Source organism: Eleutherodactylus coqui, chromosome 1 (assembly GCF_035609145.1).
Source record: "Eleutherodactylus coqui strain aEleCoq1 chromosome 1, aEleCoq1.hap1, whole genome shotgun sequence".
NCBI lineage: Eukaryota > Metazoa > Chordata > Amphibia > Anura > Eleutherodactylidae > Eleutherodactylus > Eleutherodactylus coqui.
The window spans coordinates 199,710,947-199,730,896 of NC_089837.1; the positions used below are offsets into that span (position 1 = coordinate 199,710,947).

Here is a 19,950-nt window from a genome sequence, read left to right on the forward strand (position 1 = left end):
GCGTCATTTAACCACAGCCAACGCTTCCATAAACCGGGGCCAGCACAGAAGCAGAAGATCAGTGCAGGTACCCGGGGAGAAGATGCGGCCAGGCTGACAGCTCGTCTAAGGAGATGTATGTGTATTTTTTCCCTTGCCGTCCGTCTGCTGCGGATAAGCCGCCCAGCGGAAGCTGACGTGGGGTGGAAAATCCATGATGTCAGTTCTGGCACCGTTTCCGTTGCAGACTCTCTTCTCTCTACGTTATCTCGGAATACAAGCTGAAAAAAACGTTTCAAAACCCGCGCCAAATGGTGCGAGTTTTGAAGCACGGTTTCTGCTGCGGTCCCACTGTGGATGTTTCACAAGATTTTTGTCCCATGGGAACCCAGCCGCTGTACATATATGTACTGTGTGTTGCTGTGGGAACGTTACACATGTGGGGAAAGGGGGGCAGACTATCAGAAGGGATTGAGGAAAAATGGAACAGCTGCAAGTCTGATTCTGATTCCCATTTGTCAGAAGCTTTTGGTAAATGAGAGGAACGAGCGGCTGGTGAGTGCGGCACCTAGCGGGGGATTCCTGCATAGAGACATAAAAGTATAACCTCACACGTGCTGGCTGCAGACTGGTCACATGGTCATTACGTCATCACAGGTCCTTCAGCTCACTAGAGAGAGGTCACGTGACGCGGCCGGGATTCCCGGCTATAGTTACTTTTTACCCAGCAGACTGAAGCCTGCAGTCATGTTCTGTCACGTGTTCCTAACCGGACCTCCAGGTAATGCTCCTCACTTGTTTGGGGTTGTTGCGGGAGCAGCTGAGAGTGCTGGGGACGCTCTGCACCCCTGAGGGGAGAGTTTGCGCTGGAGCCGCTGCGCACACGTGAAGGGGCGGGGGGTTTGCGCCGGGGCCACTGCGTACGCCTGAGGGGGCGGGGGTTTGGCCGGGCCACTGCGCACACCTGAGGGGGCGGGGCGCGTCGGGGCCACTGCGCACACCTGAGGGGGCGGGGCGCGTCGGGGCCACTGCGCACACCTGTGGGGGCGGGGGTTGCGTCGGGGCCACTGCGCACACCTGAGAGGGCGGGGAGCGGGTGCGTCGGGGCCACTGCGCACACCTGAGGGGGGCGGGGAGGGGGGGGCGCGTCGGGGCCACTGCGCACACCTGAGGGGGGCGGGGAGGGGGGGTGCGTCAGGTTCACTGCGCACACCGGGGGGGGCGCGTCGGGGCCACTGCGCACACCTGTGGGGGCGGGGGTTGCGTCGGGGCCACTGCGCACACCTGAGAGGGCGGGCAGCGGGTGCGTCGGGGCCACTGCGCACACCTGAGGGGGGCGGGGAGGGGGGGTGCGTCGGGGCCACTGCGCACACCTGAGGGGGGCGGGGCGGGGAGGGGGGTGCGTCGGGGCCACTGCGCACACCTGAGGGGGGTGCGTCGGGGCCACTGCGCACACCTGAGGGGGGCGGGGAGGGGGGTGCGTCGGGGCCACTGCGCACACCTGAGGGGGGTGCGTCGGGGCCACTGCGCACACCTGAGGGGGGCGGGGAGGGGGGTGCGTCGGGGCCACTGCGCACACCTGAGGGGGGTGCGTCGGGGCCACTGCGCACACCTGAGGGGGGCGGGGAGGGGGTGCGTCGGGGCCACTGCGCACACCTGAGGGGGGCGGGGAGGGGAGGTGCGTCGGCGCCACTGCGCACACCTGAGGGGGCGGGGAGGGGGGCGCGTCGGGGCCACTGCGCACACCGGGGGGGGGGCGCGTCGGGGCCACTGCGCACACCGGGGGGGGGGCGCGTCGGGGCCACTGTGCACACCGGGGGGGGGGGGGGCGCGTCGGGGCCACTGCGCACACCGGGGGGGGGGGGGTGCGTCGGGGCCACTGCGCACACCTGGGGGGGGGCGTCGGGGCCACTGCGCACACCTGAGGGGGGTGCGTCGGGGCCACTGCGCACACCTGAGGGGGGGGCGTCGGGGCCACTGCGCACACCTGAGGGGGGGGCGTCGGGGCCACTGCGCACACCTGAGGGGGGGGCGTCGGGGCCACTGCGCACACCTGAGGGTGGGGGCGTCGGCGCCACTGCGCACACCTGAGGGGGCGGGGAGGGGGGCGCGTCGGGGCCACTGCGCACACCGGGGGGGGGCGCGTCGGGGCCACTGCGCACACCGGGGGGGGGGGCGCGTCGGGGCCACTGCGCACACCGGGGGGGGGGGCGCGTCGGGGCCACTGCGCACACCGGGGGGGGGGGCGCGTCGGGGCCACTGCGCACACCGGGGGGGGGCGCGTCGGGGCCACTGCGCACACCGGGGGGGGGGGCGCGTCGGGGCCACTGCGCACACCCGGGGGGGGGTGCGTCGGGGCCACTGCGCACACCTGAGGGGGGGGCGTCGGGGCCACTGCGCACACCTGAGGGGGGGGGGCGTCGGGGCTACTGCGCACACCTGAGGGGGGGGGCGTCGGGGCCACTGCGCACACCTGAGGGTGGGGGCGTCGGGGCCACTGCGCACACCTGAGGGGGGGGGGGCGTCGGGGCCACTGCGCACACCTGAGGGGGGGGGGCGTCGGGGCCACTGCGCACACCTGAGGGGGGGGGCGTCGGGGCCACTGCGCACACCTGAGGGGGGGGGGCGTCGGGGCCACTGCGCACACCTGAGGGGGGGGGCGTCGGGGCCACTGCGCACACCTGAGGGGGGGGGCGTCGGGGCCACTGCGCACACCTGAGGGGGGGGGGGGCGTCGGGGCCACTGCGCACACCTGAGGGGGGGGGCGTCGGGGCCACTGCGCACACCTGAGGGGGGGGGCGTCGGGGCCACTGCGCACACCTGAGGGGGGGGGCGTCGGGGCCACTGCGCACACCTGAGGGGGGGGGGATGCGTCGGGGCCACTGCGCACACCTGAGGGGGGGGGATGCGTCGGGGCCACTGCACACACCTGAGGGGGGGGGGCGTCGGGGCCACTGCGCACACCTGAGGGGGGGGGGGTTGGGTTGGGTTGCGCCAGGGCTGCTGCTGCACACCGTGAAGGGGGTGCGGTGGGGTAGTGATTCCAATGGGAGACCTCACATTACACTGATGTGCACGCCATGCAATGTGTTTGTTTGTCCCCTTGAAAGCAGAGGGCGATGTGCTTTTTTTCTGTGAGGGGAAAAATCACTCCATTCAAAAGAATACCGGCGCTCATGTGAGACTATTTCCATGAATCTGAGGCAAAAGTAAAGTGCTGGTGCACAGTTCAATAGGCACAATAAGTAGGCCCAATGTCCACGGCGGATTTAATTTGTGGAGTCTGTGCGATGCATCCGCAAATCAAGCTGCCCATAGAGAAGCATAGGCGTCCACAGATTAATCAAAGCATGTGGATTTGATTTGCGAACCTTCTGGTCCGGAAAACCAATAATAGCATGCTCTATTTCTGTGCGGGTCCTGCACTGCTTCGATTGAAGTCAACGGGAGCCATCCGAACCACGGCTCACCCACAGCTATCAGTGCGGACATGCCTCGGATCCACAGTAAAGCAGTTAAAAAAAAATAAAGGATCCGAAATGCAAAAGAAAGAAGATCCCGACAGGTAAAAAATGTCCTCTGCTGCGGGCAGAATCCAACCCACCTGTGGACATGATGCCTTGGAATTAAAGATACCTGTAATCCCTTATAATGAACAACATAAAACATGCCAGAATAAAAATAACTCTTCCACAAAAGAAGGGGAAAAAAAGCACAGATAGCATTTTTTTTCTTTACCCGTCCCCCTGGTTATCTAGGGACGGTACGCTAGAGCCAGATTATCACAAATAATGGGGATTTGTCCCTGTGCTTGCCCGAAGAGGTCTCCCCCATGGTTTGTCTACAATTGTGTCCATATGTGGACTCTTTAGAACCTATGTGAACTATATGTAGACCACTTGCAACTTTTGAGACCTTACTGTTACAGCCTTCCCCACCAACACACCTTCTCTCTGTGATTCACTCCATGCTTTCTAGTCCCTCTTTTCACAAATCACTTGCTTTTCAAAGGGCATGGGAGGAGAACTTAGTGTGTCCATGTCAGTCAAAGAATGGCCCAAAGCGCTTTTGCTCGCCCATAGGATGGCCATGGCTTGTGCCGTTATAGAATTGGGACACGGTGGTACCGATCTGATTTCTTCGTGCAGAATCTACCCCTTGGTTTCTGAACTTTGCTGGCAGGGTTTGTCCAGTATGAGTCACATGTGGTGGATCTATACGGACCTGGAAAGATTCTGTGAGAGCGGAGGAAAAATCACAGCATGCTCTATTTTGCTGCAGACCCCGCACGGATGGGCTTCATTGAAGTCAATGGAGGTAGTCTGACCCGCAGCCCATATGCAATTAACAATGCATATGGGCCGCGGGTACCTGTGTCGTTGCTAGGCAACAGCACAAGAAATACAAACATATAGAAAAAAAACTGTTCTGTGCATAACTGTCGCAGTCATCCTCATAACAGAATAATCAAGTGCGCAAGGTCGGCATCGCATCTCCAATACGCTGCAGGATCCGACCCAGTCGTATGAAGCCGGCCTAAGTAGTCAGTGACATAGTAGGTCCATGCTTGCTGCATAACCATATTGTCTCTGGGATTGGTGTCTGAGTAATGTTTTCTGACTGCACCTATCTGTAGCCCTCATGTTTATGGGCACGCATAGATTCTGAGTATGGCATTCCGCAGCGGATTTCTGCCGTGCCCGCAGACATGAGGGAAAAAATACATTTACCCACCTGTCAGGACGCGGCGCGGTTCTCCTTTGTCGTGGCCGGATCTTCTTTCTTCTGCCCGGCGGATGCTCCATGCCTTTTTTCTTTTTGCCCTGTGCTTTGCCATGGATCTGCGGCACGTCCACAGTGTTAGCTGCAGGCGTGCCGTGGATCGGACGGCTTCCATTGACTTTAATGGAAGCTGTCCCTGCAGGATCCGCAGAGAAATGGGGCATGCTGCGTTTTTTGCACGCGGGGAAAAAAGTGACAGCCATAGGTATTTAAATACCTGTGGATGCCCAATGATCTATGGTCATATTGAAGTGCAGATCATCCGTGTGGGTGACCAATGCGAATTCCGCAATTCAATTATGGACATGAGGCCATAAATAAGGATATGTGTGTGTATATTCTATTCTATTTTAACACTTCATTTTATTTTTGTTAAAGGGATTGGAAAGACAACTTTAATTCGAAAAGTCTCTGAAGTGCTGATCTCATCCGGAGTTCCTGTTGATGGCTTTTATACAGAGGAAGTCAGGCAGGGACACAGAAGGGTGGGATTTGATGTTGTTACCATTTCAGGAAATCGAGGAAAATTGGCAAGAATTAGGTATGAAAACTATAGACAAGGCAATGCTTCTATTTCACAAACTCTTTATATTCTAAATAGACCGGATCTAGAGAATCTCTAAAAATGACAAGTTAGATGGAACAGTTAAAGGAAACTTGTCTTACATGAACTTGGAGATCACCTAGCCCACCCCAGCTCATATGAAGGCTGCGTCTGGTGATCAGCTAAATGCCATAGGTCCAGCTAGTGCCGCCTCAAGTGGGCATCCACTACTATTACTCAATCATCAGAAGAAGGTCGCCACAGCAATCAACTGATCTGAGCACTGCCAGGTAACAGCTGACATTGCCATTGGAAGACATTGCCACCCAGGCATTTCTTCTGCAGTGGTTGTTGCAAGTGTTACATGGCAGCTATTCAGATAAATAGTCATTAATGTAAAATTATGTTTAAGTCTGCAAGAACTGGGGCTGCTCTCTGCTGTAGTTCCCTGCTCTTGCTTATTGAGGCAGACCCTCAACTGCAATCTTTTATATGCCTTAGGGCTCCCACACACTTGTGTTTTTTAATGGGACTTTCTAATGTTAAAAACGCAACTTGCGCTTTTGTTGCGTTTTTAACATTAGAAAGTCCCATTGACAATCGTGTTAACAAAAACACAGGTGTGTGGGAGCCCTAAAAGAGGTTTTCCAGGGAAATACTATTGATGACCTATCCTCAGGAGAGGTCATGAATAGTTGGGTCAGCTGGGATCCGGATCATCAGCTGATCAGGCACTCATTGTCAGCACCACTAAACACAGGGGTAAGGAGTGGAAACTGCCGCACTGACTCCTGTGTAGCGGCCGGCGCTTGTAACTGCAGATGCAGCCTCATACTTCTGTGTACATAATCCCACACGGTGAAAATCATCCTTGAAAAATATGTAATGCCAGGATTGCCTGTGATTTATTTAAGTGTTACCCTATATCCAAGAAGGAAATTGAATAAAATGCGGTCTAAAAGCTGAATGTACCCCAAAATGCTATGTCACAGTGAGGGTTCTGCTGTAATCTCTAAAACATAACTTTTATTCATCAAAATAAAAAATAAAAATGATTCTGGATCTCAAAATCCTAAATTCTAGACACACGAACAAAATATAGATATATAAAACCTGACCCCTATCTAAAAGAGGGGAAAGCCAAGTATGAACTGCCTAGACAAAAGGTATTTTGTATCGAAGATATCGGTTTTCTATCCCTGTGTTCAGCCGTATATAACTTATGGATAGAGAAAGAGTATAGGTCAGTTCACTAAGATTGATGTTCCCAGCTTAGTTGTATTGCTGCAGCTATTCAATAGGTAGGAAACATATAAAGCCTCCGTCTTTATAGTGGATGTATTGTTCCTCCTACTGATATATGCTGCCTGCTGTCTCGGAGAGCCGTGGGTATGAAAGCAGATGCTGCAATTTAAGTCTGGGGGAAACTGGGTTTATTTGGTTGCTTTGCCTAGTGATAGGATCGTCTATCTCCCTCAATTTTTTGAGGTCTTTCTCCCTATTTTGGGATTGACCTACTAGCAACAAGCTGACTTATTTGTTGACAATTTGGGTGGTTCCTGATGAGGCTACGCCATTGTAGCGGAAACACGTTGAACCCATGAAAGAATTTATTTTGGCAGTTTGGTGTACTGCACTTTGGCTCTCGTTGGCTATAGCTCACAAAAATTGTGTGGAGCTTTAGCTATACTTAAAGGTCAGCTAATCATTGTTTTTTCAAATCCCGGATCAGCCGTAGAAAGCGCATCTGCTTTCATACCCACGGCTCTCCGAGACAGCAGGCAGCATATATCAGTAGGAGGAACAATACATCCACTATAAAGACGGAGGCTTTATATGTTTCCTACCTATTGAATAGCTGCAGCAATACAACTAAGCTGGGAACATCAATCTTAGTGAACTGACCTATACTCTTTCTCTATCCATAAGTTATATACGGCTGAACACAGGGATAGAAAACCGATATCTTCGATACAAAATACCTTTTGTCTAGACAGTTCATACTTGGCTTTCCCCTCTTTTAGATAGGGGTCAGGTTTCATATATATTTTGTTCGTGTGTCTAGAATTTAGGATTTTGAGATCCAGAATCCTTTTTATTTTTTATTTTGATGAATAAAAGTTATGTTTTAGAGATTACAACAGAACCCTCACTGTGACATACTAATCTACATCTAGGTGTTCTTCCTGCAACTGTGATACCCCAAAATGCTATTATTAAATGCTACAGGCACCTTGAAAAATCGAGCCCTCCCACAACCCGATCGACAAAAAAATGTAAAAAATTATGGAAGTCAAAAGATGGAGACAGCAAATTTGTAACTTTTTTTTTTATACTACTAATCTTTATTTGTATAGCCCCAACTTATTCGGCAGCGCTTTCAAGCATGGGATAAATGTAAACAATACAACAATTACAATCTAAGGTATAATCAGTTTAAAACAATTGGGGTGGTACAGGAGGTACAAGGGTGGGGGGGGGGCGAGGCAGAGGCATGGGGGAACACAGGCAGTTGAGGATTTCATGTGGAAATCAATTATTAGAAAGCAAACTGGGTGCGGCGGTAAGGAGGTGCAGGGCTAGAGGTCGTATGTGATAGACAGGATGGAAGGTGTGGGGAGTCATAGGGATGGGCGGGGGACTAGGTCAGGAGATTTGGTATGCTTCCTTGAAGAGCTGCGTTTTTAAGGCACGTCTAAAGTTTTGTGCATTGGCAATTGTCCGGATGCCTTGGGGTAGAGCGTTCCAGAGGATGGGTGCTGCTCTGGTGAAGTCCTGGAGATGAGCATGAGAGGTTCGTATTGGAGAGGTGTTTAGTCTAAGTGTGTTAGTGGATCAGAGTGAGCTGGCTGGGTGGTGTACGGACAGGAGGGAGGCAATGTATGCTGGCGCAGCGCCATGCAGAGCTTTGTGGGTGAGGTTGAAAAGTTTAAATTTAGTTCTGCAGTGGATGGACAGCCAATGCAGCTACTGGCATAATGCAGAGGCATCTGAGTAATGGCTGGGTAGAAAAATGAGCCTAGCTGCCGCTTTTAGTATGGATTGGAGTGGAGCGAGTCCAGTGTGGGGGAGGCCAATGAGTAGCGAGTTGCAGTAGTTGAGTCAGGAGTGGATGAGGGCGACCACAAGTGTCTTTAGCGTGTCTGTGGTGTGAAACGGACGTATTTTAGCAATATTTCTGAGGTGCAGGTGGCATGCTGACTGGAGGTTATGATGGTGCCAGACACTGGAATTGAGATGTTGAGGGGAGGCCTGTTGGAAGGTGGAAAGACGAGATCAATTTTAGAGAGGTTAAGTTTGAGAAAAAGGGAGGACATAGTGTTAGAGACAGCGGACAGATAGTTGGTGATATTTTTGGAGGATTGGTTCAGAGATCTCACGAGAAGGGGTATATAGTTGGGTGTCGTCAGCGTAGAGATGGTATTGGATACTGAATTTGTGGATGGTTTGTCCAATTGGGGCTGTGTGGATAGAGAAGAGAAGGGGACCAAGGACTGAGTCCTGGGGAACCCCAATAGCGAGAGGAAGTGGAGAGGAGATAGAGCCAGCAAAGGAGACACCAGGACAGAGCAGTGCCCTTTAGACCAATAGAGCGGAGCATAGTGAGAAGGAGGTCATGGTCGACAGTGTCAAATGCAGCAGACAGGTCAAGGAGGATTAGTAGGGGGTAGTTGTCCCTTGACTTTGCCATCAAAAGGTCATTTGATACTATTGTGAGGGCAGTTTCGGTCGAGTGTAGAGAGTGGAAACCAGACTGGAGAGGATCGAGGAGTGAGTTGTCAGAGAGAAAGCATGATAGGCGGGAGTAGACAAGGTGTTGTAGTAATTTGGAGATGAAGGGGAGGTTTGAGATGGGTCGGTAGTTGGCAGCATCAGTCGAGTCCAGGGTTGTTTTTTTTTAAGCAAAGGGGATATGGTGGACTGTTTAAATGAGGAGGGGAAAGTGCCAGAGGTTAGAGAGAGGTTGCAGGTTGTGGTGAGGTGAGTAATGAGAGCTGGGGAAAGGGACCGGAGGAGGGGAGAAGAGAGAGGGTCGCTAGCGCAGGTGGTGGGGTGAGCAGCGGAAAGCAGCCTGGAGACTTCTTCCTCTGTCGTCGGTTCTAACGTAGAAAGTGAATAAGTGCTGGATGCAGTGATGACGAGACTGGGATCGGGGCTAGCCGTGCAGTTTTCAGAGATTTCTTTTCAGATTTGTGGATTTTATTTTTCTCTTTGAAATAGACAGCTAGGTCTCCAGCAGTCAGATCCATCACGGGTGCCTGTTCTTTGGGGCTGAGGAGGGAGTGGAAGGTCTTGAAGAGTCGTTTGGGGTTGTGGGATAGTGAGGAGACAAGGGAGGTGAAATAAACTTGTTTGGCATGGTGAAGGGTTAGGTTATAAGTTTTGAGCATGAATTTGAAGTGGAGAAAGTCTTCAGGCAGCTTTGATTTTCTGCACAGCCGCTTGGCACACCTAGAGGACTGCCGGATGGAGTGCGTTTGGGACGTGAGATAAGGTTGCCTTGGTCTGCGGTTGACACTTGTCACAGGTGGTGCTGCTTCATCCAGGGCACGGCTGAGGGTGGTGTGGTAGTGTTCGGCTGCCAGGTTAGGGCAGGGGAGGAAAAAGATAAATGAGGGAGGACTGAATGGTCTTGTCAAACTGTTTAGTGCGGACGGACTGGAGGTTCCTAGAAGTGCGATAGATAGGAGGGTCAGGGGAGATGCTAGGGTGCCTGATGGAGAAAGAGAGGAGGTTGTGATCTGAAAGTGGAAGGGGGGAGTTAGTGAAGTGAGAGGCAGAGCTGAGATGGGGAAGACTAAATCGAGAGTGTTGCCATCTCTGTGAGTGCGGGAGTCAGAGATTAGCGATAGACTGAGGGAAGAGGTAAAAACCGGGAGGCAGATGATAAGCTGGGGTTGTTAGTAGGGATGTTGAAATCGCAAAGGATGAGGGTTGGGATTTCACAGGATAGGAAGTGGGGGAGCCAGGTGGTCTAGGAAGAGGCAGGTGGGACCTGGGGGACTGTAAATGACTGTGACACACAGGGGCAGTGGGCGGAAGAGTCGCAGGGTGTGGACTTCGAATGACTGGAAGGGTGAGCAAGGGAGCTGAGGGACTGACCTGGAAGGTACAGTTAGGCAAAAGGATGACTCCTACTCCGCCGCTGTGCCTGTCGTCCGATCTGGGGATATGGGAGAACTGCAGGCCATCATAGGACAATGCAGTGGGGGGGGGGGGGGGTTACAATTGGAGGGCTGTATCCAGGTTTCGGTGGGGGCGAGCAGGTTAAAGTGTTAGGTGGTCAAGAGATCATGGATAGTTGGGACTTTGTTGCATGTGGATTGGGCGTTCCATAGGGCGCATTTGAATGGGGCAGGGGGGGCATTTTTGTAGAGAGCAGTACGGGGTGGGTCTGGGATGGAGGATATGTTCCCTGCGGCTAGGAGTAGCGAGGGTGAGTACGTGGTTAAGGGATTTGTGCGGATGATATACTACATAAAGAACTATATAAATTTGGTATTGTCGTAATCATACTGACCCATAAAACAAAGAAAGCGCCTCATTTTTACTGAACTGTGTATTTCATCAAGACAAACACCTGCCAAAATGTACACAGTTGCATTTTTTTTTTGCCATTTCTCTCCACTTTTTAACCCTTTCCAATCCACTGTCTGACGTCTAAAGACATTTTGATTGAAGGCTGTACTGCTTTGATGTCGGAAGACGTCCGGCAGGGTATTCTTACTGTAGATTACTGTCCACTCTGTTATCGGGGGGCCTCTCCAGCATGTCACATACCGCAGTACTGGCTCTAGCCAGTAGATGGCGCTATTGTATAATGGCAGAAAGAAAAGGCCCCCTAGGAAACCCTGAATCCAAAATTGGATTGCAAAGGGTTAAAGCTTTCCAGTACATTTTATGGTTAAATGGTACTGAAAAATACAACTCGTGCTGCAAAATACAAGACTTCATGTAATCGGAAAAGTAAGTTATAGGTTTTTTAAAAGTGTGGAAGGAAAAAGAAAATGAAAAGGGGCCGCAGCAGGAAGGGGTTAATAATAGAGTGCATTTCTAAAGTATGAAAAAGGGGCCGTGGCTTATGACTGCTGTGGGTTCGAATCAACTAAGCTGTCAGACAAGTCGGTTAAATCATATTAGTGGCTTTTTGTGAGGTAAATTCACATCCCGTAGATGATTTAACCCTTTCCAATCCACTGTCTGACGTCTGAAGACATTCTGATTGAAGCCTGTTACAGCTCCGATGTCGGAAGACGTCCGGCAGGGTAATATTACTGGCCGCTCTGTTGTTGGGGGCCTCTCCAGCATGCCCCATACCACAGTACAGGCTCTAACCAGCAAATGGCGCCATCGTAAAATGGCAGAAAGAGAAAACCCCCTAGGAAACCCTGAATCCAAGGTTAAAGGCGCAAGGTTTTTACCCTGATATTATAAATCTAGATAATTGTTTTTCCTTTTTCAGTGGTGATGCAAATAATGACCGCTGTAGACACCGAGTTGGGCAATATGTTGTGGACATCAGTTCCTTTGAACAACTCGTCCTTCCTCTGATGGATCCTTTTGTAAGTTCTTTTCTATGGCTCTAGAATTACACTGTAACTTGTATATTGTTGTACTTTCCCATATATAAATGCTACAAAGTTTTACTCAAAGGTAAAAACAAAGTGATTACAGTTTTAGGCTCCCTTCACACGGGTGTACGTGTATCTGTGCACACCTGAGTACTGCATATTTCTGGAATGGACTATGCGTTTTTGCGTGTGCCTCGGTGTATTTTACTGTACTTTTGTGCCCGCTACGCATGTTCATTTGTGCGCTGCAAAAAAATATGCATCGATTGAAACAGCTACTTAGTCAGAGTTCCAGATATGTTCTATTCCTGTGCAATTACACAGTGTTTCACGCCTCTCCTAGCATATTGCGCATGCCTTTGCACATCCCCATTTACTTTAATGCGTCCTTTGTATGCACAGTTAAATAGAGCATGCTGTGTTTTGGGGGTTTTTTGTGTTGCGCAACCGAAATGTGCAGGAAAATACGTGCATGTGGACGAACCCATTGAAATCAATGGGTTCTATTCTCTGCGTATTATACACACTGATACGCCCGTGTGAAGGGGGCCTTAATAGTATTTTATATGCAAATGACGGTCAGACTTCATATATATTGCATATTGTAAAAATTGTGTCTGTGTTCAGCCACAGTTCCTTTTTCTTTACATGGCTTTTTGTAAATCTATGTCTATATGTCTGGTTATAACATAAGATACATCTGTCAATACGCTAGTACAAGGGCAGATTCAGATCTTTAAAGACAAAGCCCATATAGGGAATATTTGACTATCCAACTATTAATATATTCGACAATTATTTTAATGAATTATGGAATAAATGTAAGCAGATATTGCAAATAGATGTGTTTCCTATATACACCCCCCTCTGAAGGAACCCTAAATTGCCAGAGGTTTTTAGATTTAGAGGGATTTTCACCATGGGAGAAGACAGGGGCAATCTCTTTGGAACAGGTACATCCTGGGGGTCTTTTTTCTATAGTTTTGAACAAGGTAGAGAGCTTTATGATGATCCCCACAGTTATTCTTTCCAATTCCATCACTTAGGACATGTGATTGCTGCTCAGGCCCGATCAGTATCTGTGCCTATGGTTCAACACCGTTTGGTGAATTTTCTTGGGCGTTCTGGTGCTGTGAAGGGTGAATATCTGATTTATAGACAGATACTTTCCTATTATACACAGAAATTCCCAATAAAGGTAAAATATAAATGGGTGGGGGGTTGGGAGATTTAGGCCATATAGACAGTGTAACAGTGTCCTCCAGGGGTTTGGGGGCGGCAACGAGACACTGGACTCAAAAGTGCATAAAAACTTACTTCAGTCTTTATTTTAACGTATGCTTCCAGGCAACAAAACAGCAACACAGAAGTCCATGTGGTATAACAGAAGAAATGCTGCACTACGCAGGGTGCTCAGAGGCTTCCTCCTCAGGCTGTCAGACACTGACTCCTTAGGAGCTGCAGCCTTTTATGTCCCAGTACGGGGTCCGTGCCTACAGCTGAGCTTCCTAAGAACCAGGGTGAAGTGGTGGACTGGACCGCCACCCTGTCCAGACTAAGAGCCTGGGAGGGAGATATACGCCATCCACAACTTCACCCTTTAATTGCCTACATAAGACGTAAATGGGCTGTAGTGTTGCTTATGATTCCAGTGATATCTCTATCTGAAAGTCAACGAGTATCGCAGTTGTATTTAGTGCATAGAGTTTATCGTACTCCATTAAAGTTGTCTAACAGGTGTTTTAGATCAAACTCAGACTGTCCGATATGTTATATGGATGGTGCAGATTTAATGCATATGGTCTGGGATTGTGTAAAATGGTGTGAATTTCAGAATGTGGCACTAGTGATTAATTTAAAATATGTATCTTGTCCGTATTAGTCTTAAGGCCCATTTACACGTAACAATTATCGATCAAAATTTGTTCAAAAGAACGAATCTGAGCGATAACCGTTCAGTGTGAATGCAAAAAAAAAAATCGCTCACTTGTCGCTGGCTTAAAAAAACTTTGGTTTGTCGCTTCTTGTAAATGCTCCCCACACAGCACTTCCCATAGAAGAAGCGGACAAGAAGCCTGTGAGCCGTCCGGCACGAGCACTGATGACATTAGCGGTGACGTCAGCGCTCGTGTAGTCGTCTAAAAGACTGTCTGCCCGTGTAAAAGGGCCATTAATCCCAGAACTTGTATACTAGGTATTGTTGATGGAAATACAATGCTCTCTGAATTCCCAGAAGAGTATCAGGCGCGGAAGCTGATTACTGTCTGTTGGGTGCAGCTGCCGCTCCAACACTGGGAAAGTTTGTTGCAAAGATAAGAGGGTTATATCTTTGGAAAGGGGACTAACTTTGAGAAAATTTGGGGAAGAAGGTCTGAGAGATATACATATAGATATATTTTTTTCTTTTTCATTTGGGGGTGAGGAGGGGGGATGGGAAAAATTGATTTCCTTAAGCATAGTTATGATTGATTTTATTGTTTTTGTGGGGTGAGGATATGTTTTGTGTATATTATACGTATGCATGTATAAATGTCTTGAAATTAAGGGGTAATTGTATTCAAAAAGATTACTTTCCCCAGTCGTCTCCACGACAGCACCAATTGAGATTGCCTCCTCCTGATAGGACAGGAACATACTGAGAGGTTAAAAGCTCCCCTCCCCACTTTCCTCAGTGTCTTCCTGTCCTGCCAGGAGGCAGGATCTCTGAGAGGGGCTGGTGGAGAAGCCAGCCAGAAGCTACTCACAGGCGGATCGGAGGGCAGTGGGTCAGCCAGTCCTCCCTTCCTAGCCAGACAACTCCCGGGACGCCACATGGGGTGGTAGCCCCCGGGCCAGGTTCCTCCCGCGACGGCCCATGGGGGGTATAAAGCGGGAGCCTCAGTCCCCCTCCTCCTCCCTGCAGAGTTACAGCGCGGCGCTCCAGGAAGCCCCTTGACGGCGGGGGGCGGGGCGTCGCGTCACGTGTCCAGCGCGATGACATCATCGCCCCCGCATCAGGAGGCGCATGGAGGGGGCGGGGCTTAGCGCTGGAGCGCGAAAATTTAAAATAAAGGAACCTGAGAGAAGCCAGAAGGTGGACCAGCACTACAGGTCGCAGGGTGTCTGCAGCACCGGTATAGCAATGAGTGCTCCAGAACTTCCTTGGGTATACGAATTGGAGTACGACATGCCACTATCACCTAGAACATACAAACTGCTGCAGTTGGATGGCTGAGTACTTATCCAATATTTCAATATTCCTAATTCTGCCTTTAATCATAACTAACTAAAGTGATTTCTATTAGTTATATTTCTCTTTTTCCCTTTCCATGGCCACTGTCCAGGTGGTTATACACTCAGTTGTCCCATTTTTAAACCACCAAAACTTCTAGTGAAGAGATAAAGGCCTCCTTCCCACGAACGGATTTCCGCCGCATAATTCGCGGCGAAAATCCGCTGCGTTGCCCGCAGCTATTAGGTTCTATTGAACCTAATAGCTCAGGGCACACGGTGCGGAATTCCGCACCGTGAAATCTCCCGTCCTCGCCCGCGGCATGCTCTATTTGCCGCGGGTGTACGCGCTGACGGATTCCGTTGCAGTCAATGGAAGCCGTCCGTTCACGCTATCTCCCGCTGTAACACAGCCGCCGCCGCGTCACATGACGTGGCCGGCCGCGTCATGTGACGCGGTGGGCGTGTCATGTGACGCGGTGGGCGGGGAAGCATCATGCGGGAGCGAAGACGCCGGATCCGCTGGTAAGTATGGGGTCTCTGGGGGGCGCTGTGACGGGCTTCGCCGCAGAAGATTCCGCGGCGGAGCCCGTCACGCTCGTGTGCAGCCGGCCTAAAGGTCCACTTTTATGAGCAGACAATTGGTCAGATTCAAATGCTAAAGAGGGAGTATGTATGATCACCTACCGTAATGCAAAGGGGTAAAAATCGACTGAATGATTTGCTTGTTGATCGTGTGAACAAGGGCACCGTTACATGAGCACCGCTAACCCTTGCTGACTTTCATGTATCACCTGGTGATTGGCTCTAAATTGTGAGCACTTACCAGCATGTACTAGTGCCATAAATGTTTTATAGATGCGTACACAGGATTCTGTAAACTAGGGAAGGTGGGGTGTTCATGACCATATAGGTACCAAACACAGCAGCTTTGACATTTTAAAATAGTGTTTCTCAACGCCATTCTTCATGTATCCTCCACAGGTCCTGTTTTCAGGATCTCCTTAGTATTTGCATAGATGATGAAAGGATCTCCTCAAATGACAACCTATTGGGAGGAACTTGAGGACTTGAGTTGAGAAATACTACATTAAATCCACCTGCTTGAGGCCACTCGCACAATCACTGCTTTTTACTGCAATAAGCAGGGGGGTCCCGAATGCCACAGTACAACGCCGCCATTAATTTCAATGAGGCTCTTGCAGACCTGTGCTCGAACGCCGAGACTTTTACACGCCGGATGTTCTGTTTTCGCATGCACCTCATCACCCATCACAATGATGGGATGCGTTTAAAAAACGCTGTACAATGCGTTCAAAAACACGACGCGAAATCGCTGTAAAATGCCACGATTTCTAAACGCATGTGTGAGAGTGGCCTAATACTGCGTGAGCTTCCCTTTTGTTGCTAAAACAGCTTTCACCTCTAAAGATGACCTGTGATACCTGCTGCTGAGACCCCCACTCATCGCTAGAACAGGTCAGTTAAAGCACTAGACCAATTACTGTCCCTGTGGACCTGCTGAAGACAAGTCTATAGACTTTCTATTGAGCTCCTCTTCAGCTAATGAGTAGTGACAGTGAAGCACCCGCCTGTTCTAGCTATTAGTGGGTCCCAGCAGCTGGACACCAAGCAATCAACATTTTTGACAGATCCCTATGATGTGTCACGGTTTTAGAAAGCGCAGTTACACTTTAAGTCCTGTAAGTTGTGAAGTAGGACCTTCGTGGATCAGGCTTGGTTGACCGTTACATCCCACGGATGTTTAATCAGATTTAGATCTGGGAAATTTGGAGGCCAAGTCTACACCATGGAATCTATCATCTTCCTCAAACCATTCCTGAACAAGGTATACAGCGTGGAACAGAATGGCTTGCCATGTGCATGAATGAACCTTGGTCGCCAGTTCACCAGTAGTCCTTTCTTGAACTATTTTTGGTAGGCACTAAGCAATATTCCCTCTAAGTTGTGGCAACTTTTGGTGTTCATTGGGGGACCATGAATAAGCTTGATATAAATGCAGCAGCTACTACTGCATACCTTAAAGGCACGCTTGTGAACACCTGCCCATCCAAAACATTCATGTGTGTTTACTGTCAGCACCTCATAATCATCTCAGCTGCTTCAGAACATCATACACACCTCAACTGCTAAAGAAAATCCTTAAAACAAAAAAATCCTCAACTGGTGCAAAACTTCATAATACACATTGTTCTTCACACTACTCACGTCTGTTGCTGCAGAATTTCATATTGCATATCACACTTCATTGTTATCTCTTTTTTATTCCCACAACCAACCATCATGAAAATATGATGTGGTGCATTACATGGTAATTTGGTTTGGAAATGTAAGATATAAAGCCAGGCTTTTATTGTGACTGTTGCTCTCCGAGCAAGGCCAGTTCCGGAGGAAAGTATTGTAGGTGCATCATAGATCTGATGTGGTAAGTTCGGGTCAGTAGACCTGCAGTAGGACCGGGACGCTTGTCCGCATTCCGCTTTAACAAATGTGCCAGTATTGTGATCTTCTGAAACTGGCCTTAAGAAAGAAGTCAGAGTGGTACTACTTAATAACCCTAACTTACAATCACTAATATTACTACCTTAAAAATCTAGTACTAATCATATATTCAGTCTGAATGGCTTGGTTAGATATTCCTGCTTTGCCTCAGTGAGTTAGGCTACTATCAGACAAGTGTATTTCAGCTCCATAGTTGATCCATGTTTTGTGGATCCATTATAAATCTACAGTGGGTATACAAAGTCTACACACCCCTGTTAAAATGGCATATTCTTGTCATGTCAAAAAAATCCAACAAAGATGAAATATTTCAGATTTATTTCCACCTTCAATATAAACTATTAGCTGTACAATTCCATTGAAAAACAAAATGAAATTAAAGCAATTTATAAAAGTTATACAGTGCATTTATATATACCCAAATATGATGGCATTAAAAATTGCAACGAAAAAATAAAAATGATGGCTCTAGAAAGGAGATGATGAAAGGGGTATTCTGCGACTTTTTTTTTTTTTCTATTTATGACTGGCAACTGTTGCTTGCAACGCTGCCGATCAGCTGATTTTCAGGGTTGCTGTCACTGGTTGGCACAGGAAACATAAAGTGCTGACCCTACTGCATTCAGCTGATCATTCCGCATCTGCTGCTCGGATCCAAGTGTACTCCAACTGGAAAATGTTCAACTTTAAACTATAGTCCATAATAAAGAGCTTAACGGTTAGATTTGGAGTTAGGATATGTTCATATCTATATTAGGAACCTCCATTTTGGAGGTTCTGACACAGATCTGTCACAAAATCCTGGAAGTAAAAGGAAGGTATGAAGGAATGTTTTGTCTGGTAAAATGCCGGACAGCGGAATGGACACCATTATAGTCAACGAGGTCCGCTTGGCACCATTTCATCATAAAACTTATCTGTTCGGCCAAGGGATTTCTCTTTCCTGTTACCATAATGGAGGAAAACTGCACTCCGAACGCAGATGTGAACATGGCCTTAGTATCACTGTCTGTCAATATCGCTTGGTCATCCTCTGTAATAAGGTCTTCTCTTCCTCTTGGATCTCAACCAGTGCCTCACACAGGGCCCGGGATTAAACGGCTCAAGTGACTGGCCTTCAGAGCTGTTTTGGATTATATCCTCGAGTAGAAATATGAAGTGAATTTCATACTTGTGAGTTTATTCTTTTTGATAAAACATTCTTGTAATCAGTAGAGTAAGCCTCCTTTATCACGATGCCCTCACAAATTGCTGTAGGACATATCTGCTAGAATTTCTGGTGAAAGGATTGCCTCCAAATCACAGCCATTTTTCAACAAGACTGTTTTATACCCTTTTTTATTAGTCTCAATCTCCTCTTCTCCATAGGTGGGCATAGGTATCCTGGCAAATGATAAACGCTGTATGATGTCAGAACCTCCTGTGCTACCTTCCTGGTCTTTATCAATCAGAATTCCAAATTTCTTTCTCGTTCTGCTATTGTTTCTCCAATGGTTTGAGGTTATGGAATGGACCCCAAAATTTTTGATGTCTTGAAATGCAATACTTGTAACACTGATGGTTCTGGCATGCCTTTCAGCTTTGGCACTTAAATTAGGTATTAGTGTAATTGGATTAACCCACAGAATAAAAGTAACCTGTCATTTTATACTTGCAGTTTTTGATCACTACATCTTGCAAAAACAAAAACCTACGGTTACCCCAAAATTGTACCAACAAATGAGTCAACTCCTCCCATAAAAACAAGCTGTCTCACAACTCTTTAGAAGAAAACTAAAACGTTGTGTCTCTGAATATGCTTTTATTTTGCAAAATTTGTTTAACAGAATATTTATTGGTTTTATGATGATCCAAAATATCAATCAAGAATTCCAGCATTACAGTCCTGTGTAAAGTCCAGCGGCAAGTAGAGTGAACAGATAAATCAGGAGTTACATTGCCACATGTAATTTCTAATAAACATACAAGGTAAAATAAAACCTGTTTGGGAAAGTTAGGGATTCATTTACCCAGTAGAGCTTCCCAGGGTGTGTGGGTTTTTTTTTTTGTTTTTTTTTTTTGTAGTGACAGGTTTGTAATGGAAAATATTAAAGTATATACCTGGATCCAGAACCTACGAAGCCTAGGACAATTCCACCAAATGTGTAGGAAGGAACCCTCACCTCCACATCCTCTGAATCAGATGCCCGACATCCCAGGGAACATACTGGCCAGTCACCACGGAACCATATACCATCGCATTAAAATTTAAATATAAATTTGATATTGCTATAATTATACTGGCTCGAAAAATAAGGCTAACCTGTATTTATATTATATGGTAAATAGCGCGTTTTTTAT

At 48.6% G+C, this 19,950-nt stretch overlaps 1 protein-coding gene across 2 annotated transcripts in view; it reads left to right on the forward strand.

Moving 5' to 3' along the window:
* Positions 1 to 621: 621 nt before the first annotated feature.
* The window catches only part of NTPCR (nucleoside-triphosphatase, cancer-related), a 29,673-nt gene continuing 10,344 nt past the window's right edge, over positions 622 to 19,950 (forward strand). For both annotated transcript variants that reach the window (XM_066605408.1, XM_066605409.1), the window contains exons 1-3: positions 622 to 760; positions 5,140 to 5,302; positions 11,769 to 11,868. In XM_066605408.1, coding sequence (XP_066461505.1) covers positions 727 to 760; positions 5,140 to 5,302; positions 11,769 to 11,868 — 297 coding nt within the window. In that variant the 5' untranslated portion in view covers positions 622 to 726. The remainder of the gene's footprint in view (positions 761 to 5,139; positions 5,303 to 11,768; positions 11,869 to 19,950) is intronic.